Genomic DNA, 24,576 nt, shown 5'->3' with positions numbered 1-24,576 from the left:
CATGAACAAGCTGGTGGGGGATGGGCAGAGGGAGAGGGAGAAGCCGACTCTCCTCTGAGCAGGGAGCTGATGCGGGGCTCGATCCCAGGACCCTGGGATTATGACCTGAGCCGAAGGCAGATGCTTAACCACCTGAGCCACCCAGGCGCCCCTAAAGAAACTATTTTTGATGAAGAAAAAAAATAAATCTGGAGAAATACTTTCTACACATCTTAGTTTATAAATAATTTACTTTACTGTATGGTAGTGTTTTTCAGAATGACTTTTGGAAAAATCTCTGTGTTTAAGCAAGTTATCCAAGATCTTTGTGGAACTATTTTGATAAAAAAATTGAGGGTGTTATACGCCAGTAAGGAATTGTTGAACACTACATCTGAAATCAATGATGTAGTATATGTTGGCTAACTGAATTTAAATTAAAAAAACAAACAAACAAGTTGAACCACTTGATAAGAACGTTGAATTGCTTACACTGGCTGAGTCCATATATCACCCCAAGAAAAGTGATCCAATTTACACCTTTCCCTCCAAAACACAAAATTTCCCCCTTTTCTAAGTATTTTGAGCTGGAAACTCAGAATGCTCACTTGCATTTGTGGGAGAAGCTGCTTTTCACAAACACGAGTAAGTGGAATAAATTTAAACAGCAAAAGATTAATAAAAAAAATGCACCACAGACACTGCATCACTAAGAAAGCCAGTAACTTTACTGAATTGTCTGCAAAATACAAATTATACCTTATTTCCAGCAGGAGAAACTTTTGAAAATTCCCCACTTTTATTCACTACAGACAGCTGAATTAAGTCCCTTGAGATACACAGATGTGGTTTAACTTAGTTATAACATCTTGTCATCTAGTGGCGACAAAGTCCAGCTTATGCCGCTGTGAGCCTCTATTTGAATATTTGTTGCAAATGCTTGTATGCCCTCATTTACAAGCTATTTTAATTACTGTCATGTAATGGAAACAAGTCCCCAGAAAAAGAAAAAGAAGAAAAATGATACAGCAAACCATCTGAAGCAATCCAAGTCCTATGCCTACAGTGACCCAGGTTTACTTTGCTCCAAGAGAACACTGGTACTGCATTCAAACCACAACAGAATCCATCACTTAGCTGACCTCTCTGAATTAAACTGAGGTATGAATCAATTTGAGGTATGAATAGGGAAGGCAAAATGCAATACCCGATTATGAAAAATAACCAAAATGGACAAATTGAATGTAGAAGATATGTGGCTTGGATTGCTCCACATCTTTGGTTAAAACATATTAAGAAAAGCCTTTAATTACATCTGTAGTCTGAAGCATTCTAACAGACACCAGTATTCCATCAATCTTCAAAAGATCTGTAGTGGCAGGAAATTAACGCCATATAAGTGACGACATCACAGCAGATGGCACAAATGGGAACAGATGAAGTATGCCATGCTTAGGCAACAGCCTTTATTGAGGGTTCAAGTGGCTGCTTCTTTAAAAAAAAATTTTTTTAAAGAAAGAAAATACAAAGCATTTACCCTCTGAAAAAATAAACAAAAGCATAAAGGGGGCAAAAAAAACAAAAACAAAAACAAAAAAACAAACCCCGCTAGCTCTAAATTGAAAGATGGGTATGTAAGAAAAACAAATACATAATAGTGTGAGAGGGCAGACATTCTTTTAAAGAGTGTATTGGAATTCTTTTTTTTTTTCTCACTTTAGTCAACCTTAAATTGATCTGAGGATGATAGGTATTTTCATATTCATCATTACAAAATGCTAAATTCCACCTTTGGGAAAAAAATAAGCCATTTTACTAAAAAACACAATTTTAAAAAAGGTTGAAATGAACAGCCTTCCACTCACCAATGCATACAATATACAGGTTGTGCAGCTTCCCTATATTGCATCAGTGTTACCAGTATTTAAGCTTAATATTACCAAAAATCTTTGAAAATAGGATTAGCTATAACAATATCTGTAGCTGTGTAAAACGCTACTTATGGTTCTTTTACTTGCAATGAAGAATGTTGCCTAAAATGTTACTCTAGGATGGGTTATGTAAAATAAGACTCCCTCAGGGCTCTGCCCTAAACTCCTGAATACAAAGGATTTACCGTGATAAAAACCCAAAACCATACTAGCTTTGCAAATACAATAAATGGTAAATTACAGATAAGGTAGAAGGGTAAAGATAGACAGTGATTGTTTACAGAAAGTGACTCATCACAATCAAAATTGTGCTTTTTCTCATTAAATCATCTTAAAAAAATTCTCAGATTATCCCTTCGCTATCTTGCTACCACTTTATATGAATTCAGTAGCGGGAACAAGAGATGACTGGCATCCATTTTCAAGTGATTCTGTTCTTTTTCATGTTCTTATAAAACTATTGTCAGAACTGCTATAAATAGCCAAGGCTTCTGCTGGTACTTTAGCTTACTTTATCTTCAGCATTATAAATTCACTTTTCCTTTGTTGCTGAGGCAAATTGCAGGTAAAAAAATTAGTATGGCTATTTTTTCATATTTTCACATAATGACCCTTTCCCACCCACTGGTAAATTTCTGCTGATATTGATAAAGTGTTTTGAAATGACAAAGAACATTTGTGACATGTTTGCATATTTTATACACATCAAGTTATAAGGATGGTTGTAAGGATGGGATCAAGTCTATGGTGAGGAAAATGACTTTCTTAGATTTCCCCCCACGTGTGAATATGTATGTGCGCGCGCATGTGTGTGTGTGTGTGTGTGTGTGTTTTCAGGGATGATCCTCTGTTTTTCCTCTGCATAAATGTTTTTCTTTCATGTTCCATGGATACCTCAAGTAGTGGGATATATGGAAAGGTTGATAGACATTTTTTCTTTTGTTTTTAGTATACAAAACGTTAATACAAGGCAGGCTAGTATCCTATATGGATACAACCAAAGGTGTGATGTGGTCTAATTGTGGATTTCAGATCAAGTTAAGAAAAATACAGCCTGGTTAGTAAGGTCTCTTGGCTTTTGCCACCCAGCGGCAGCCTTTTATGGTGAGAAACACATAGCAACTATGCAAGTGAAAGAAAAGAATGGATAAGAAATGTCCTACACGTGCGATAGCAGTGTCGATCTTACTGTCTGGATCTTCGTTGCTGTGTATGTCAATGCACATGAGTGGAGATGAATCGACAGATCTTCACATTCCAAGAGAAGGAAAATCACTCCTAGATTGAAATCTCTTTTAAACAATATATATCAACTTTTTTTTTATGGCACTCACTTTTTAAAGGGTCTGAAAATTAATCCCTTATAGACGAATATTAGACAAGAGTCATCGTTATTTCTTGAAAAATTTAAAAAAAGGGACATAGAGAGGTTCTTTAATGGGATTTCTTGAAATGGCTATTAAATCTCTTTATTGAAGAAAAAAAATAGATGACATACATGCTTTATGCAGAAGTGACAATTGGGGGTCCTGACACACCGGGATTGTTCAACAGCCCTATATTGCTGACAAGATTGTTGAGGGTCAGTTAAAATAACTAAAAATGGATGACGAAGCAACTATCCCTTTACCTGCTTCCTTCTTGTCTAGCACCCAGTCTTTCACATTTTTCTTCTGTGGGAATTTATAACTTATGCGTCGAGTAAACGCCATATCACTTGTTTCTAGGGCCATATTTGCAGGACATGTGCCCCAACACAGCTTTTCTATTCTGGGCATGTTTCTAAAAAGTGTCTCAGATTCTAGGCTGAAAACCAACCAGATAATTTAGGATACGGGCAAGTTAGGGTATGCACTTACTGAATTCCAAGATGCATGGTGAAATGGTGAGATCAGAAAGGGGCCCTGCATTTGATAATAATGCAAAAACAAAAACAAAAACAAAAACAAAATAGCATGAAAGAAACTCATTAGTATATACAATGGATGTCAGTTGACCCAATAGATTGCTAATGTATTAAAAACAATTTAGGGTGTTGCAATGTGATATGTTCTAATCCCACAGGTTATCCTTTTGACAGCTGACCTTGAACTTATAAAATGTATGCAGAGTAAAAGAAAACAGAAAGAAAATAGTTACTCAAATGTGCAACTGCACAAATATACCCCCCTCCCGCTATTAAGATAACAAAACTTCTGCTATTACCATAATATTATATATATTAGAAAGCTATACACAAGCATGTTAATTTCACAGATTTTTTAAAAGATTCTTAATATTTTATATAATTAGAAATACACATTTCAAAAACAAAACTTCTACAAAGAGAAAACAGTTATCTTGGTTAGCAAAGCATGGAGTTCCTCATGGCTTAGGGTAGTGCTTTCTATACAAAAAGTCCTTTTTGGTTTTTTACAGGACTGTTTAAAATATTAGCGAAGCTATCAAGGGGGAAAAAAACACATTTTGGCTTAAGTAAACTACAAAAAGCCACAAATGCTTTGCAAACTCTGTCTTACCTTTTATATGAAAATAAGCAAAATGTAATGTACATATTTTTATATTTTTATTTAATAAGAGATGCAGACCCAGATTTATTTATTTATTTAATTAAATACGTTAGCCCTCAAACTCCACATTTTTTTTTTTTTTAAATAGGTATGGTCCTCTTTTAATGGTCGTTGATCCTTTTTAATGAGTGCCATACGCCAATGATATGCGTGCAGGTTTGTGAGCGCGTTCTCGGGATGTTAGGTGACCTGGTGTGTTCCTAACATTTACCAATGGCCACCCTTTGCCGGGTCTGTCCAAAACATCTATACATTTTTCTATATGTTGCATAACAGCTGCTCTCTCTTTCAGTAAAGATCTGCCGCTTTTGGCAAATGTTTCCTTTTGTCTATTTACATGTAAATAACGTTGAACCTGCAACATGACACTATCTATTGTAACATACATTTTGCAAAGGAGCACAACAGTGAAAAGAAGTTAGCCTTAAAATCTATTTTGTACAAGTGTTCTGTTGTACAACTCAAGTGCTAAGCTTATCTCAGCATTTCTGTTTATCTTTATACTGTATCACTGAGGCAATTTAAAAGTACTTTTACAAAACAGAGTACCTGACTTTTTTTTTTTCCACACACAGCACATATAATGCATATCGACCCCCCTTCCCCATTAAGGTATAGCACACACACACACTGCAAGAAAAAAAAAAACTATTAAGTAATAATCTGATCATGTTGCCCATCCTTCAGAGAGTCGCATGCGCTTGACTGAGGGACTTTCCCTTTCGTCCGGCGAAGGTCTGGTGAGTCCAATGGGGGAGTGGAATTCATTCCGGTGATCCTCTCGGTCGCTCCCGTCGTAGGAACTGCTACAGCTGCTCAAGCTGTCAACAGGAGACCTCCCCGCCTCGTGGCGCGTGTGTTGTGGGTATCTCGAAGGGGTGGTGGTACGGTCTCTAGGAGGAGAAACAGGTTCTGACTTGATGTTGAGGCTTTGAGTAGAAGGCAGGGAGAGATTTGAACTCTGAGATAAATGAGTGCTAGTGCAAGCTCTGTAGGAGGAAAGGAAACCCAGTTACAGATGGAGGAGGCCTGGAGCCCCCAGGAACTCACAATTACATCAAACATCAGCTTCAAGACTCGCATAGACACCGGAGCATGCCCAGAGGGAGGAGAGCAGTGCTTGGAAGCCCTCGGGGGGCAGCGCCTTCTCAGGGCCACTGCCAACGCCTGGGAGTAATTACAGGATTTCCCAGGATTTCCCAGGGCCAGGCCTCGTGAATCAGACCTCTAGTCTCTGACAGGCTCCCTACACATCCAGGTTACTGGCTCAGAAAGGCTTAACACCACATGCTGGAAAAAGCATTTTCTGTGTCCATGGGATTTCTCCCTAGACTAGTTCCAAACTATAACCTAAGATTTAAGATACAACTTTGAGCTTTTGAGTGAGACCCCTTTGATTTCCTAATGCCCGTGTGTGGAAATGATTGGAAAAAGCCTGTTATGGATACAAATGCTTCTCTCCATGTAATAAGCACATACACGTGAAGTTGTATGATCTTCAGAGAAAGTGTAGACAGTTCAAATTTCAAATGAATGAATCCATGAAATGCTACATTGAACTGTATCTGGTGAAGAGCTTGGAGGGGGATACGATGGGAAGCAGGGTGAAAATTATCTGCAGGACAGTTTAGCGTTGGCTTAAAAACACTTTGACTTCCTACGCCACTAAGACTGGTCAATAGGCTGCCTTCATCCTTTTGCAGCTACGTGGGATGCAAGTAGCGACTCTTTCCCACAAATACCTCAACTTCATTACTGCGAGGCTCTCCCTGCTGGGGTACTTAGTAGGGTATCACTCATCTTAGAGTTATAATTGGCAAGAGTTGAGGAACCTGGATTGTCTAAGGCTGTTGTAAAGAAGGATCTGGTGTGATTTTATTGTGTTTATAAGCCTTAATCCTCATTTATTCCAGGAGAGTGTAACTTTCCCTTCTTCCAAAATGTGGAAGAATTTAGGTACTTGAAGCTCTGGAGGGAAAAGCATTAAGCCCTTAAGTGTAGATTAGCAACCGCAATGACTTTGATCAGGATAAACCAGAAGAACACTGCCGACATCAATTTTAAGATGCTCTTACTGCTCTTGGATTCTGATCGCACTGACATTGGTGGCTAGAGTCAGCATTACCTGCCCATATTGTCAAGAACGTACAGATCTCTCTTCTAGTGAGGAGTCACAGTGAAGAATAATCCATACAAATACCCCCGTTCCAAACAAAGGAAAGTGAGCCTGTCTATTCATGGATGTGATTATGTTAACTTCCAAGTGGAGAGAATTAGATGACAAAAAGTCATTATGAGCAGTGAGAGAATGGGTATATATTTCAGAGGAAAAAGTGGAATTTACTTGGGGCTGGCTTTTTGGGAGATGCGCTTCAGGCTCAAGATGTATAGAGATATAAAATTAGTCAAAAGGAGTTTATCTTTGAGTGATGTTTTATACAAAAGCACCACCTACTGGCAAAGAATTACTTTCCTTCTCTTATTAATAGATGAGCTAATGTCTAGAATGACCTAAAGGAGAATTACTGGACTCCCTATTAAGCCTTTCTTTCTCTGGCTTTTATGTTATAAAATCAAAACAGTCTTAACATTTATATCAAGTTACCACATTGAGTGCCTATGATTGTCAATCACCTGCTTATACTCGTCATCATTTGTTTGTGGTTTTTATTTTACAGTCTATATTAGTAATTTTTTACAAGTTTAATTAAATAATCTTCAAATCAAGAAGATATTAAGACAGAGTTAGGGGAAACCCCTGTATTTCAAATGGACCCATAGTGGTGGGACTATTTTATCTTGGTTCAAAGTTACTTAATGATTCGTTTTGATGTCAGAGGAAATCATCTTTTGATTTCTGGAAGAAAGAATTTTCCTGGCTCTCGATAAGAAAGACTATTTCACTAAAATTTAATTAAATGCTTCTACCACGAATCACACACTTTTTAATAATGAACGTCAATTAGGAGTCTGAAAACAAAGTGGCATATCTACAAATACTTTTGGCTGCCCTTTGACATTTAGATTGCTTCTTCGCAGGCAGGGAGAACATGGACAATTAGAAAAAAATTTGGTGAGCTGGACTAGTATAAGAAGTTAATCTGGATAAATCAAAGAAAAAATAGTATAATCAAGATGCTGTTTGTTTCATACAGCTTTTAGAAGCTGCATCATCTACTCATTTACTGTATCTCCCATTGTGAACTGGCTTGTATAGGTGTTGCTGCATCTTTTCCCCATAAGAGATATAACACTTATTGCTTATCTCTTCCTATAAACAAATAGGCTAGATCCTAAGTTTTCTTTTTGGTGGCATTTCATTTGACACTGAAAGCATAAATGAAGCATTTTGAGTAGTTCTGGGGACACTAAATCCACAGTAATGAAATGTACGTGATGAATGAGATTCAGCTTCATTATACTGTGGTATAGGATTCCAAATAGAATGAAATGTAATTGGCTAGTCTCTGTTATCAAACTATTATCTTGAAAAGAAGAAGCATTAAAAATCACTTAGCTGTATACATGCTAGATTCAGATACAAGCATGTTGGTCTGCTTGTTCTTGAGAACAAAATTTTTATAGACATGTAATTGTGAAATACTCCATGTGTGTGGGTGAGAAAGAGGTGGGTGGGGAGACAGAAGCCAGAGATGCAAGTTGCCCATATCAAATCCTGCTGCAGGTTTTCATCTACTACAGATGTCTTCCAACTGGGAAAACACCTACCCTTCCCCATAATTGTTCAGAAATGAAACATGACTGGATAGTTTTATTCAAATTTCTTACTGCCTCCGCCCAGAAATTAGACTATCAAACTATATTTAACTTAACCTTTTAAAAGTTGTCTTTAAACACCCACATCAACAAAGATGGTGTATAGAAATGCTTCCAGAAAACAGGCTGCCCTTTTCTTAAGGTGATATGAGAAAAAAAAAAAAACACTTAGAAATTTCAGGGGCATCTTCTCAAATATTCATATTCAAATGACTGTCACTAACCCTTGATGGCAAGTTCCTTCTGCCAGTCAACTCTGCTTCCTACATCAAATCAAAGTATGTCATTTATCTGACTTGGTTAGATAAAATCAGATACTAGATAGAGTTAAAAGTAAAGCTTCAAAGAGTTAAAGGTATTTCCATCAAAAAAACATGAAGAGCTCTTTTACACTCTTAATTTTAGAAAAGAACTGTGGTGACCATCTTGGGCTGCTGGGAATATTCACTTTGGAGGAGCTGAAATATATTCTGCTCTACTTTGAACACTTATCTATCCAAAGGAATGTGAGCCCACCACACAAGAACATGAGGATACTATAGCCTAAAAAAATACTGATTTTTAAAATTAATTCACACTGTAAGGAATTAAGGCACCTCACATATTTTATTTTACATAGATATTACAACTTGGGATTTAAAAAGATAGTTTAACAATTATGTGAACATGGGCTACTCCCTCTCAAGGAAACTCCTTTTGAAAAAGCTACCCGTGTGTGTGTGTGTGTGTGTGTGTGTGTGTGTGTGTGTGTGTGTGAAACAGAGAGAGAGAGAGAGAGAGAGAATGAGAAAGAGAGGAAGGAAGAAAGGAAAGGAAGGAAGGAAGGCTGGCCCAAATTAGAAGGACTGGAAGGGGTATCCTATCTATTTGAGGGATAAGGGAAGTGATTAAGTGCAATAAAAACTCCTAGACTTAAATCTGAGTCAAATTATGCACCATGAGAACCGTTGCTGAAAGAAACCGGAACTACACAAAATGCTTCATCCTTGGCTGACGTAATTTGGTTTCTCTCTAGGCCAGTTCTCTCCTTTCTCATTGACTGAAGCCTTTATTAAGGGCAGCAGAGAATTGGATCCTTCCCATGCAATTTAGGGGACTTTTAAGATTATAGTATAGTTAAAATACATAAATAAATGTGTTTTATATATATAATGCAAATTATCAAGTGTTACTAAACACAAAGAAAGCCATATTCAGAGAAAATAATACGGCTTTTGACATTGATAATTTCTTTTTTTTTTTGACATTGATAATTTCTAAGGAAATTTAGTCCTCTAATGGATGAATTTTGTGAAAAATGAGAAGTGAACAGCTGCCTTTACTTTTGCCAAGAAGCAAGTACAGTGGATTCACTGCTTTGCCACGGCAGTGCAATGCCGCATGTGTGTGTTTTAAGATGGCCTGGATGGTATCGTGCAGTTAGTGATAATTAGCTTAAACAGTTATTGCAGTAAGTGTCTACTTGCATAGTTAACAATTCTGAGAAAATTTAAATCTCCTAAAAAGAGAAACTCTGTTGCTGATTAATATTTAATAGATCTTCAAAGTTAATCTTTTAAGAAAGCACAGCAACAGTGTCGTGTGAATTTATTTTATTGCTTACATGACAGGTCAGGTTTTCAACAATAAGGATTAGTGAGCAGGATACACATAAGCAAACAGTGAATGGGAGAAGACTGCATTACTGGAGCACTAACCCAGGTGAAATCAATTCAACAAGAAAGCTAGGAGGGCACGGAGGGTAAGAGATGAAGTTGTGATGTCAATCAGTGATCTTTATTCTAATCAGTGTTTTATTCTCATTATGTCTTTAGAAACAGAAGTCTAGAGCTAGCTAACTATTTTAGCCAAATGGCTCAGAAGAAAAGTAAAAGTGAGGCAGATATATAGAATGTTTCTAAAATATAAACTCTCATGTTTCAATATTTTATACCTCCCTAATATTTTCTTCTGAAGATTAATTGGTTAGTAAGTTACTAAACTTAAAGTCAGATCTTTGATTCACATTTTAAACTTAAAAAAACTCTCTGTTTTACAAGTAGCGTGAATTACGAATTTGGGGCTTTTTAAAGGTTTGAACATTTCCATAGATAAACGACAGGAGTCATTTTTTTCCAATAAAGACATTTCTCAAAATTACCACAAGGGGGCAGAAATACACATATTCTGATTTCAGAAAACAACAGAAATTATTTTTATACCCAAATTTAGATAATTAGTATATGTATGCATCTATACACATATACTTATATTTGTATGATATCTATAAACATATAACCTTATGAGGAGTATTTTATAAACATGAAATCAATAGAATAGTAGATCCTACAAATACTAAGATTAGCATCCATTATGTGGTGAATGCTGAGTGATAAGGATTCACAAATATCTCAAAAATTTAAAGAACTTATAAGTGTCTTCTTATGTCCCACATGAGCTATATGAAAAGTTAACTATGAAATTTTTTTCACTGATTGAAGTGGAAACCAATATAGCTTAAAACGATAGGGAAATAATTTATCTCATTATCACAGAGCTCCGTTCCTCTTAAAATATAAGAAAAGTAATATTTAACCTACTTGAAAATATACTGATCTGATAATTTCACATTTTGATTAAGTAGAATTTTACATCCTTTAATGGGACACCAGAGCACAGTATTTAGAGACTGCTTTTGTCATTCAAGAACACATTCTCAAAGTGTTTTATAAAAGAAATAATATTGCTTACCCCAGTTGACTGAGGGCGGATGGCGGCATGTTATGTAGGTGTTGCTGTTGCCAGCCAGTTACTGACCCAAGATGAAGAGCGCTGGCGGTGTTAAACCCAGACAGAGATGACAGGTCTGCACTACTCAGAGAGTACTCTAGAACAATAAATAAAAAATGAAGGAAAATGCTTAATTTGAAAATTATCGAACGGCAAATAAGCATTTCCAGTTTAAAAATATTCTATTAGTATTATTTAATGATTACTGTAAATTTTCTTACTTTGGGGGCAGAAGGGCTGATAAAGCATCAGGAGCAATTTTAATTTAAAAGAGATATATCATATACCCAAAATAAGTATTCCATGAAAGCTTTGAAGTATTACAGCTTGCAAAATTGGTTTATTAGAACTACAATCTGGCACTACAGTATATATGTATTTGATGATCTAGAAATGTTTTTTAAACAATCCTGAGAAAGTGAGCTTTCTGCTACATCAAAGAAATAGTGGCTCATTTTCCTTGAATCTGGTCTCTTACATTGAATTCAGGTTGGGTTAATAAAACTTTCAGTCTCTTAAGAAAGAAAAATATGGATATTCACTTTGTCTTAGAAACAAATAGGTAATGGTATGGTCTCTGGACACCACAGGTACTAACTAAAGCTTCCTAATAGACTAAAAGGTACTATCTTTTTTTAAATCTTGCTTTTTAATAAAAAGTATTTAATGTACTATCTGAACATGGCAAAGCTACTCACCGGTACCATATGTTGTTGAAATGGCTGATGGATATCCTCCCATCCCTTGTCCTGGTAAAGTAGGAGTTGCTACGGAAACCACTGGGGTAGCCAATGACTGAGCAGACTGGGAGTTATTTATCCTTTGATTCTTTTAAAGTAAATAAAGAGACATTATTGATACAATTTTTTTAAGTTAAAAATGTTAGATTTCAGTACTAGTTTTGCATATAAAGAGATAAGTTGGTACAAATCTCATGAAATTAATCATTTAACATGTGTCTCTATGAACTCTGCCAACCCTATCATTTACAATCCTTCAAGAGACCAGTTGTTGCCATAGTAACCCATTACATCAGTATCTCCTAGGCAACTGAACTAGTAACAAGTACCATAAGCTTTATTATGGGTAAAAAACAGACTATGTTGAAAACTGATGAAATATGTATACTGTACTCCATTGTTTCAGTTTTTATTCAAATGCAAATTAAAAAAATTAAAATCAACCACGGTGGTTTTTATGCTCAGTTCTATACACAGCAGAGCAGATGGGCAGAAGTTCATGCCACACTCTGACCAGCAGGTGGTGCTCTGACCACTTTTTTCAGATTCATCTAAACTTCCCTCCGAAGGAGATGGCAAAGCAGCTAACATGTATATTTAACTCCTTACAGCAAGAAGATTAAAGATTCACATACATTTAAAGATCATGAGGCGTTAATTCTTAGAAAAATAAGCATCTTCGTGGTTTATACAATTAAGGAAATTATTTTTGTTAGAATTTTACTATAAATCCTAAAATAAAATTGAAAACATGGTCTTCACTTACAAAGGCTGAGACAGAAAAATAAATAACCTGACATTCTTTTCACCTGTGTGTGATACCTGAAATTAATGGCATTTAAATATGGTTAATGTTGACATACTATGGCAACTTCTGAAATCTTCCCGGTTTACTAAAGCCACTCCACCTAAAAGTCATCTTGGGTTTCTCCTTACATGTGCCATTTAAGGGAAGTACTCTTACTACTTACCAAAAGCAGGTCGACATCCTCAGACTGAGAGCATGGGGAAGGAGTTTTATTAATTAGTGTCTGTAAATATTTATAATTGGGCAAAATCTTTTCAACAAAAGGCAAAGCATTTTCTGATAGACACAACAGTTTAAACAATTTTAAAACCCAGACTCTACAGATAACTCCTTACAAAGACATTCTTTGTTTCTCTTAATGAGCTGTTTGTCTCAAATGTGAAGACAATCTACCCAGTTTTCTGCACAGGTCAGTGTCTCCACCTTCGTTATTTCAGCACCATGTTTTGAAAAAAAGAAAAAAAAAAAAAAAGGCTGTACTCTGAAACCCCACTTGCCGGAGGAGGGGGGAACTACACCTGGCTGCTGGTGAGAGGCTGTGCTGACCACTCACGGCATCCCTGGGAGAGCATCAGTTTTAAGGAACTTGGAATAAATCTGCTGATAGAGACAGCCTGACATGCATGGCCCACACTGCTTGGCTATGGCCCTGTGGGAGGTTTTATTTATTAGACCCAGTCTTTTCCGAAGGGAACGTTGCATATTATGTGATTTTTTTTTGGTTGATATTCAAAATTAATCTGCACTGTGCCATAATAAACTAATCAGTTTGCAGGACTGTTTTACCCTGAAGCTTGCCACAGAGCACAGAAAGAAAAAAAAGAAATGTGTTTGCAGAATGATCTAAATTTGTCTACTGAATCTTGGTTTTAAATGTTCTCACTCTTAAGCAAAGCTAATTTGGAGAACACTGATGTAAGTCTCTTTGTTGTTGAATTTGGTCCCACAATTATTATCTTTGTCTTAGCCCTGCAGACATAGGAGAAAGAAAAATGATAGAGTCCAGGGATATTATTTATATTTCTTATTTATTTTTTATTTAGTTTTTCTTACAGTGCCCACTTCTTGATGTAAAATATAACCTTTGTTCTCAGAATGCCTAGAATTTTAAAACAATTTGCTTTGGAGAGGTAGTTATTTGTATGAAGCACATATATGGGAAGATGAATTGAGGCAGTGCACAGGCATATGCTATATTAAACATTATCACTGCAATATACTCAAGAAAAGAATGGCCAATTCATAGGAGAATGCTCATTTAGAAATTATGGAAAAGATCTTTGGTTGTCAGCACCTTGAGGACATAACTAGTTCAATATTATGTTATAAAATTCCCTATTCTGTGAGTTTGATTCTACCATTGGTCAAACTCTTTGTGCCATAAGCATAGTAATAAGTAATGATTCTTTCTAATTATAAATTGGAGGCCTTAAAAAGAAATGCTTATTTATTTATTTATTTATTTATTTATTTATTTATTTATTTATTTAATTTTTTGCCCCCAAACAGGAGTTTTATAGTGGAGTTTATTGGATTTTTTTTTTTTAACATGGAAAAGGGAAATGTGAACCAGTTACCAGAAATAATGGCTAAATACAAAGTGGGCTCCAGCAATAGCATGGATATGTTAATTTTCTGGGAGCACCTAAATAATTCAGAATGTTAGAAAAATACAAAAATAGCAAAACATATACAAAACATTATCAACATTTATTTAAAGTGTAGTGTCGCATTACCACTGATGGCATCGTATTCTTGCTGCCTGGTGGAATAAGAACTCGGAGATCTGGTTTACGGTTATTCATCCCTAAATTCATGGGGGGAGGAGATTTTGCTTGCATATTCTTGTTCAAGTTACCAGGTGAGACCAGCAGACCTGGTGAGTTTCGGGGATTGCCATATCCGTTCCCTGTTAACACGAAACAACGAAAGCATTCAGGAAGAAATCTAGACTCAAGTACGATTCTAGATTAAAAGTACTCTACAAGATTCTAGATTAAAGTACTCTACAAGATTAAAAATAAAAGCTTAACAAGGTAAGACATACAACAAAATCTGTAGGATGACCAACAGCCTCTATGTAAAGAGTAACCCAATCAGTGAGTTTTTAAATATTCTCTGAAGATTAAAAATGTTTAATGAGAAGAGAGCTAATATATACCAACTTGCTCAGAAATCAACATATATTTTTTTCCTATTAAAAAATTCATGAAGAAGGTCAGACCTGTGTTCAGGGTCTAAGGAAAGCACAGAGTCGGTCCTGCACTTTAACTGACTAGCTTGGCAGAGGTCTGGCTGGCGTGACTCACTCTTTGGGTTCAATGGTTTGGGTTTTATTTTGTGTGTCTGTGTGTCCTTAAGGGCGCACCAGTAAGACTATAATTTCTAGGACATGCAGGAGGCGTATCCTCTTTCACAGTCGGCTGTTGAGTCCCCGTTTTCTTGGAGTGGTTTCTCCTTATGGTTTTCTTACATCTGGTTTGCCCTCCTCTCAAGTTCAGCTCATGACCTGAAGGCTTGCTTTCCTGCTCACGCAGAGTTTCAAAAGGCAGGATTCCTTCTTAAGAGCTGAAATGAAGGCATGATGCCTCCACTGATGTACTGATTCATCAAGGCACAGAGACAGGCATCTGATGTGGACACTGCAAGGGTTTTCGTAGACATCTGATGTTCAAACCCCTACTAATAGAACTGGATAGCTGAAGGATGCCATTTCTCATAATTCAAAATATACTTCTCCGTGACAGAAGAGCTATGGGGGGAGGTGATGCAAACTTAGCTGACGCACAACGTCTTCTGCTGGCTTTTCCCAATGCCTTTGGAGAGGAAGAGAGACCCACCACCCAATGCAACAATCTTTGCTGGAAAACTAGATAGGTGTTTTCTGAAGGTCTCCAAAGGAGACAGTCAAACCTCAGTGTTACGGTTGGTCAGTCCTCATTATCATTATCCCGAAGCCCAAGTGTCTATTACCCCAGGACGAATGATACTGTGCGCTACCCTGTGGGGAGGCAAGGACGTGGCCCCAGTCCTCAAGGCCCCGCAATTTCTTTGTGGTAATCCAGTATCACGCATGTGTGAAATGTGCCAACCAGGACAAGGCAGCCTAGGGAGAGGTGCCCACAGAGTAATCCAGATTAAGAGTTACCCAGTTCCCCGGAGGGAAGAGATTATCCAATAAAGATTCATCTAAGAGGCAGGAATTGATGTGGGCCTTGAAAAAAGAGAAGAGACAGAAGCTGGGCTTCTGACTGGGCTCGGGGAAAGGACGGAGGTGGGAATTTATGGAGTCAGAGACACTGTGAGCAAGCTCATTAGAAGGGAACTCATGAAAAGAGAGAGGAGTGTCGAAGACCTTGGAAGGACATGGAGATCTTGACTTCCAGGCTGACACATCTCGGGTTTAAAGGTGGAAATGCAGACCCGTGAAGGTTGCAGAGCAGGGGTGGAACACAGGCCTCTAAAAGTGGACAGAGAGATATATTGGCATTGGGATATCCTGTCATTTGGAAGGTCTGGGAGTATGAAGCAGTCTGGAAACTATTGTGATGGCCTGAGCTAGAGGCGAGGAGGGTGTGGGAAGGCAAAGCACAGGTATATTTCAGGAAATATTTATGGAAACATCCTTTGAATTAGAATCCATTTGAGGCAAACTACATAAAGCACATTTGTTCTTCATATCCCATTCATTTACCTGTCTCATTTTATGCATGAATAAACAGGCTGAATATATAACAAATAACTACAAGATTAAATCTGTCAATTGGGTCATCCGTAAAATTTTCCAAGTTACTGGGGCAAAAAATAAAAATAAACGAACTCCCCCTCCCCACCAAAACATGTGTCAAGTACACAGTAGTTTCTTAGGAAATGTTGGTTGAATTTGAATATAAATTACTCTTCTGTAAGAAAACTTCACCGAAAGTAGCTAAATTCTCTACAGCTGGCTAAATATGTCAAAAGCCAAAATTTTCTTTTCCAGTTAACCTGGACAGGTTTTGGTGGCAAAAGTTATCACATGAAACAAATACATTTACCTAGTATCACTAGGACAGATACAGAGAATGTGCTTACTTACAAAAATGTTTGATAAAATAGAGTTCATGTTTAATATGTCTTAACTGAATCATTCTTGTGAATATGTTAAGGCTCTAGTTTTAATTAATATATTCTACTGGATAAAAAAAGACTGAGGAAACCAAGAAAAAATTTGCACTATACTTTGTCAGCCGAAGTTCAGTCTGAAACACTCAATACATATGTCACTTAACTCTTAAGCCTGCGTGAGATCTGGTTTAAATAAACAATTAAATGGAAAATTAGGTGGGTAATTTCAAAAGAAGGGGGGAAAAAGTCAGTTAAGCAGTGCAATGAAGCTTGAATAGATCAGAAGAAACTAAAACCCTGGCTTGGTAGATGCCAATACTGGTTTGCATGGAGGAGTTATTTTGCTAAAAGGAAGTAAAACCGCTTTGTGAAATGTGTTGTCCTGTGATATGACAAGCACTGGGCCAGTGTGCGAAAATGGAAATGCTTCACGGATGCTCTGAGAAAAGGTCTTTTTTTTTTTAAATAAAAAAATTTTTTTTTCTACAGTAAACTCTCTGAGAAATTCCAACAAAGCCTCCATCTCTCTGCCCACATTTTTAAACAATGATTTAGGGCAGCAGGAAAAAAAACAGTAAACATGCATTACAGTTTTTCATCCAATAAATGCCTCAAAACTAAAAAAAAAAAAAAAGGATTTGAAAAGCATTCTATTTTTCTCTTGGAATATTTCCTGTTATTTGGAAATTATGCCATTTTAGAAGATTAGTCACATATTTTAAGGTGTTTACATATTGAATATAAAATATTTTGTACCACGATGACACTTCTTAAATTCACATTTTTAGAGCATAAAGTTATTTTTAAGAACAAATAAATTCTGCCTTTTACCGGTGAATTTCTGCTGTTTTTAGCATATTGTGCCAGCTAGCATTTTGGAGCCGTATAATAACCATTTCTGTTTCCAGCCACCAAGTTGTTATTCTTTTGGCATAATATAGATTCAGGAATGCAAGACTGTGGATCCTAAACCAGCGATATAGAAACCTATCATTTGAAAATCAATGATGAATACATGCGTGTGGTTTACTGCTAAGAAGAGCCTGCATTTAAACTGGCTTGGAAACCGCGGGCCTCCTCCTCACTCAGAACGCTGTGGCCTGCGTTGAGGCTGTTGTCCTACCTTAAGATAAATTCACCAAAGAGAATGGTCTCATTCAAAGTCAGGGGTCTGGGAGGTGGGCAATACTACCTCTCAATAACCTCCTAATAGACAGACCCAACCTTGCTTTATGCTATGTTTTAAAGTTACCCTCCGTCTGGACAATGATCAATTCAGATGTGACTGTATGCAGATGTCACATTCCCCTGACCACTTAAAAGCACAAAAATTATAAAGCATGAGTGAATGGATTTCCTGATTATAGATTATGAGAAAATGAAGAACAGACCAACTTTAGAGTCAGTTCGTTTTATAGTTTGATTTGATTAAAAATATTGTTTCACATAAAATACAACAATTTAAGCATTCACAATATAATTTTTATGAAGGATAACAGAATCGACCTCGATTGGTTACAAGTTTCTAAACATTCATATTAAAACTAGTGTAAATATACAAAACTTGAAATGTGTGAGGAGAAAAAAATTTTTTTTCTCTCTAGTTAACTTGAAAACACTTGCTGCTTTTTTTTTTTTTTTTTTTTTTTTTATTGACTCCTATTTTAAGAAGTTGTAAATTCAAAGAACATATTCCTGGCTTAAGATGTTGTGAGGAGGACATTTTGCCTTGTCCCACAGAGCTCAATTGAGCAAGCATGTAGTTCTCTTTGAACCCAAAGTTCTAAAACTTTCTCTTACTTGGGTGTTTAGACATGAATCTCTTCACTTTTCTCCCCTAGGACTTTCAATTATAAATACAAGCATACAAAACTAATAAAAGCACGAAACAGATACTAGCCTTTCTGAACCAAGGCTAATTTTTTCATTATTAAAATCTTTTTTTCAGTCTCCCAAATTGTCATCTTTGACTTTTCCAGCTTCCTCTTCCAGCTCCCTCTCCAATCAGATACCAAAACTTGTTTTCTTCAGAAATGCCTCTCTCCATCTCCACTGCTACCATCCTAGGTAAGGCTTTCAGGATAAAATTCCTTTCATTTTATCATGGTTCCTGGTCTCCAGTTGAAGGGTTCTTCACCAGGTCTAAAGATGGGCTTCACAAAGGTTGTGAGTTCCTTAAAGCTGTATACAAAATTTTGTGCACACGTGTGATAATAAATCTCATGTACGGTCTCAAGATTTTCTCTAAAAATCTTTCTGAAGTGTTGCTTCCATTCTGTTACTTTTTCAGACCATACTTAATGCTGTTGGGTCAGTGCCCTGCTGGAGTCTCAGAACTGCGCAGAGTCTGACCCCCCACCCCCCCATCTCACCTGATTTCCAATTTCCACACCCAAGCTCACAGTCCTCTGGATATGCTGGAGTCTTTGCTCTAGCAGTGTCTGCTCTCCTGTTTAATTCAAATTTGTTTTAAGAATCAACTAGCACCCCAACTCTTAAATGTGAGTTCAGACAACTCTGCCCACCTTGAACACATTCCCTTCCATCCTGCTGCAATTAGAGGCAGTGATACACGCAGAGGGCTAGCTCTTTAAGTGCTCCAGATGCTTGTAAAACAGACAGACTATGCTGGAAAAATTAGGAGTTATTCAGGAATGGCGCTAAAAGTTAAGTTACTGAGGGAGTATGAGACTAGAACTGAAAATGTAACACGTAACTTGCTAATTTCAAATATCAAGGGTCTCTCCTCTATATGCTACTTGAGAACATTTCTTATTTTAGATAATGATTACACACTGATGACCAAGTACACTATTGAGACAAACTGCTCATCAACCATATAATATTAAAGTCAGGAAATCACGCAAGTGCCCAACTACTAAATTTGTTTATAGAGAGTTAATTGAAGCTTCTTTTTCACTTGTTGCACCTGTTAATCATTTCACAGCACATTACCTTAGTTAGCTAACTGCAAGCGGTAGAATCAAATAAAGTAGAAATTTTCCCTGATGAACAGGAAAACTCTGAGGCACTGGATCTTTTCTACACTGACGAGTGCTTATGCTCACTGCCATAGGTTGTCTCTATAAACCTCAAAAATAATTTACTCATACATAAAATGCCCACCAAAGGATGGGCTGCAAGATATCCCATGGTGGAAGGGTGGTAAGTAAGAATGAATAGGATTTTATTAGGTGGTCCAGAGAGAGACTTCCCAGGGAGAGGGAATGCATGAAAGATCTGAGTCACGGCTGTATTGGAGAAGGATGAGTGTTCCCATGAGAATGGAGTACCAGTGGTTTCAGAGTATGCAGTTTTCAGAAGCTGGAAAAATAGGCTTGACTAACACAAATCTCTCAGATCATGTTAGCTTTATATTCTAGAATTCACACTGAAACTTCTGCTACACTTCGTACTATAAAGCAGGAGCAAAGTTATAGTTTGTGAATGGCAAATGACATCCTTAGCTGTCCTTTAGGACTACAGTGTCAGGGACGCCTGGGTGGCTCAGTGGTTGAGCATCTGCCTTTGGCTCAAGGTGTGATCCCAGGTCTGGGAATCGAGTCCTGGACCACATGGGGCTCCCTGTGAGGAGTCTGCTTCTTCCTCTGTCTGTATCTCGGTCTCTCTGTGTCTCTTATGGATAAATAAATAAAATCTTTTAAAAAAAAAGGAATAAAAATAAAATAAAATAAAAAAAGTGTCAACGGAAGGGGCAGATTAGAAGTTAGACTGCTATAGAGAAGCTAGTTAGGACACATCTGCCGTAGATCACGTGAAGAATGAGACAGCAGGCACAGGAAGATCTACAAGGCAGACGGGAGTCAAGGGCAAAGGAGGAGAAGGTAGGTGATTCCAGGTTCTGGTGCTGAGGTCTTCATTAGAGTTCCTCCAACCATACTGAGCCTTAGTTTTTTTAGCCCTAAGAAATGATTTCATTAGCGTGAGAGAATCATAAAAGTAATCTGAATCAGACTCTCACATACTTGTCTGAGGCAGCCATCGCCAACATGACCATGCAATACTATTAACAATATCAAACGCTTATGGAGTCTTATTTATCAATAGTATCAACAACATCAAGCCAATGCACTGAGGACCCAGAACAGTACCAGGCACCTAATAACTGTTATATAATTGTTTGCTATTATACATGGATGTAAAACATCTTTATTCTTTGCAATGACAACCTTGTCAGGCACGAATAGCATCCCTGTGTTACATAATGAGAAAGCTTAACAACAGAGAGGTCCGGCGTCTTGCCCAACGCCAAACAGCTATAAGCTGGTAGAGTCGTGATTTGAACCCAGCAGTGTGCCTAGAGTCCATGCTCTGAAGGATAGCAGTCCCCTGCTCCCTGAGAATTGGTCACACTCTGGGATTTTGAAAACTCTTCTGTGTCATATCTCATTTTAAAATTATAGGAATGTGAAGGAAGCAGAAAGCAAGTGAAGTGGGAGGCCAGGGATATGTGACCCAAAGGGACTTCCTGAGCCAGAGGTGATGTGGGAGCTTCAGGAACACAGCTTGGCCATCATAAATGGCATTTCTGGTTGAGAAAATGCTGAAATTATACAAAGAGGCACAGAATGGTGGTGTTCTAAACTGTATTTCTGGTCTCCTAGATAAATAAATATTTACGAATAGGAAGTAGTGGGCTCAGCAACACTAAATGCCAGGGCAGCTGTTTAACTTTCAGTGTGCTATTTTGAGTGGATGATTAAATATGCTCTTAAAGGTAGATTTTGTAATATTTTAGTCAATAATCTCCCCTGTAATGGAGGTTAAAGATGTTTACCTACCTATTGTCAATTTAAGAGACCAGCTTCCATCAGAACCACTTAACACGACAGTGAAATGCTCAGTATTTTACAGTATCTGCTATTAGTTGTTACCTGCAAAATAATTTCTAATACATTGGTGTATGAAACTGACTTTATTTAGTAATCTGTTAATGGTATCTTATTTTCTGGAATTTGGGGCAAACTGCCACAGGAAAGTATTCAGTTGAACCTCTGATATATTGATTGATTTTCTGCTTTTACTTCAGCAAAAGGTTTTACCAACCTATTTTTTTCTTTCTTTCATTAGAACAATCTGAAAACATTTATAGCATATTGTCTTGTTATACTTAGAGTCATCACATACATAATAAGGCCCACTACCATCAACTAATTTTCTATCCGCGTTTTTAAAGGTTTTAGGGTAAGTTAGTTTTCAGTATCAGGACATTGTTTTGTCTCTCAAACATACATCTTTTCACAGAAAATTACTTTAAAATTGTATACAGTAAACTTGCTCATACAACCCACTACTCTACTGGAAGCAACGCATTTAAAATAGTTTTTAGTGGAAAAGTACGACCTTCTAGAATTCAGAGTTATGTTCACTGTGCCCTGAATGCCTGAAACCCTGCTAAAAGTGCTAGAAACTATGTTATTTAGCTATTGTGAATCACATTTTTTTTTTTTGAGGGAAAAGGAGATCTTTTTCATGGGATGGCTCTAAGGCAAAAGGCAACCACAAAACATCTGGAGGTCAGAAATCTGGGAATGATGAAAATTTTAATATGCCTCGTGTGGAATAGGGGCAAAGCAGATTTTCTGATTCTTATCCTGGTAAAGACTCCTGATTACAGATTCTTAAACACAAAATCAAGTCTCCATTCTATCTGAGGGTTTCTCAGGGAAATAATATAATAATGCATAATGTTAGACTATGAAGAAACTCCTGTGAAACCTCAGTGTCTTTTGTGGTGTATTCTTAGAAAAATACTCCAAGAATATACAAAAGCCAAAACTATTCATGGCTCTACCAGTTAGAGGGCAGTAGACATTCTAAAAAGAGCTTGCCTCTTCTGCTTGACCATGTCACCCTGATGCTAAACCAGACCTTCACCGATTTCATATCTACTGCATTTGTCCTTGATATTTCTTGGACATGTTTTGTTTAGTATCTTTTGTGAAATTAACAGTCTATCTGCCAACTAGATACTGAACATTGAACATTCAACACACACAACAGGCTCTGGACTGTGAGGCAGAAGTAAAGAAATGTTACTTATTACTGAATTATTTTCCCAAAGATTGAGAGTCTGGATCACAAAGCAGGGTTGTTTTGGCAAACCAGTCCCTCGTTTGTCCTAACAGCCATGTGGGTCAGACATTATCATCCCAATTTTTGACAGATAAGGAAACTGAGGTTCAAGGAGCTTCTGTGACTTGTCAGTAAGGGACAGCTTTGATTTGAATCCAAAACACAAGCTGCTTCCACTACTTTATTACAAAAGCCAGATGTTTCAGATTTAGAATGCATCCTTGTATTTCTCCGAATAAAAACTCCATTTGCAAATAAGGAAGAATTTGACAACCTGATGTTTTCAATGCACAAAGGCACTTAAAATATCATTCTACTTTGAGTACTGATTTGCTGAAGGGATAGTTTTTAATTGCATCATAAAAATGATACTGAACCTTGCTATCTTAAAAAAAAAACTCCACTTAACAATGAATGATAGATTTATGACTCACTTAATTGTTCACTTCTTGAGATTTTGGGGCTGTCTCTTTGCTAAAAATGAGGGGGTGTCTTCATTATTGACACAATCGTTCATTCTTTCAGTCATTTTTATAAACAAAAATATTGAGACAGTACAAATTAGAGAGAACGTGACATAAGAGAAAGAATAATTACTTGTGGTTTTAACATTTACACAACTCCTGCAAACACATCAGAAGATGATAATGTTCAAAGTGAAATGTGTTGCACTGCACTGCATTGCACTCCTATTCTGCCTCGGGTTTCTTAATATATCCTATTTATTCCCACCCTTGCATGTAGGGGCCACGGGACACATTTCTGCGAAGCTTACTAGTGCACTACTCGCTTGCTACACATTTAATAAATATTACTGGGATTGCATTAAACTAAGCTTCACTTTTTACTTAGGAAATCAAGAATATAGATAATTATAATACTGACAATGCTAACGTTTATTAACAAGCACTTACTCTGGTGCAGAAAATGTGCTAGGTGCTGCTTTGCATCATTACCTCACTTAATTTTCACAATACCTATAAAATGGGTATTCACAGACTTTTCAAGGGCAATAATGTCATCCCTAAAATAACTTAGATACCATGCATTTTCACTGGTTGTTTTATTTTTCTGAATATCTGCCTCTGGAGTATTTCCCCAAATCACCGCTCGTGCAAAATTTTTGCTCCACGATTTTCCAGGTTATCTCTGAGTTGCTTAGTATTTTTTTTTTTTTTTGAGTTGCTTAGTATTAAACTAAAGGTTCTTTCTTCATGATTGTCATGTAAATTAATGTTACGTTTGAATATGTAAATTGACCACAGATTTAGATTTGCTATTATTAATATCTTAATAATAACCTATATTAATATAGCAGGCTGTTTTCCCCCCATACTACAAATAGGGCATAATCAGTTCTTTAGCATATGGACGTTGTAAATGGAGTCTAAGGTCAAGAAATTGTGAAAGAAGGGCACAGTGTTTAGTAAAACAGTTAACAAGTTAAATATTAAATTCAGTTAAAACAATTAAAATGGAATGATAATAAGTAAACCCAGTGGATACTGAAGCATCCTCTGGACACATAATAGATTACAAATTGAAACTGTTTGGTACAATATAATTTCCTTTAGTTTGAAATATACTAAAGGAATATATCTGATTTACTCTTTCAAATAGAGCCTTCATCATGACTATAGTCCTCTTTGAATCGAAATTTGAGTGAACACACCATGTAAGTCCACCTGTAAAATTTAAGTGGCTGGCAAAAGTCTGTCTAAAAACAGCAAATTATACTCTTGGCCAACAGCCTTGAAGCCCCAAAAAGTCCCTGGTAGGTAAAAAGTTGATTTCCAAAA

General features: G+C 36.9%; 1 protein-coding gene across 19 annotated transcripts in view; it reads right to left on the bottom strand.

Annotated features, from left to right (window-relative positions):
* Positions 1-685: 685 nt before the first annotated feature.
* MEF2C (myocyte enhancer factor 2C) overlaps positions 686-24,576 on the bottom strand; it is a 169,041-nt gene continuing 145,150 nt past the window's right edge. For 12 of the 19 annotated variants that reach the window (XM_038532352.1, XM_038532351.1, XM_038532356.1 and 9 more), the window contains 5 exons: positions 14,311-14,483; positions 12,738-12,761; positions 11,725-11,854; positions 10,988-11,123; positions 686-5,469 (listed from right to left, as the gene is read on the bottom strand). In XM_038532352.1, coding sequence (XP_038388280.1) covers positions 5,148-5,469; positions 10,988-11,123; positions 11,725-11,854; positions 12,738-12,761; positions 14,311-14,483 — 785 coding nt within the window. In that variant the 3' untranslated portion in view covers positions 686-5,147. The remainder of the gene's footprint in view (positions 5,470-10,987; positions 11,124-11,724; positions 11,855-12,737; positions 12,762-14,310; positions 14,484-24,576) is intronic. The other 7 variants (XM_038532360.1, XM_038532365.1, XM_038532359.1 and 4 more) reach the window with 3 other exon arrangements.

This window comes from Canis lupus, chromosome 3 (assembly GCF_011100685.1).
Source record: "Canis lupus familiaris isolate Mischka breed German Shepherd chromosome 3, alternate assembly UU_Cfam_GSD_1.0, whole genome shotgun sequence".
Taxonomy (NCBI): Eukaryota; Metazoa; Chordata; class Mammalia; order Carnivora; family Canidae; genus Canis; species Canis lupus.
This window is presented reverse-complemented; position numbering and strand designations above follow the sequence as displayed.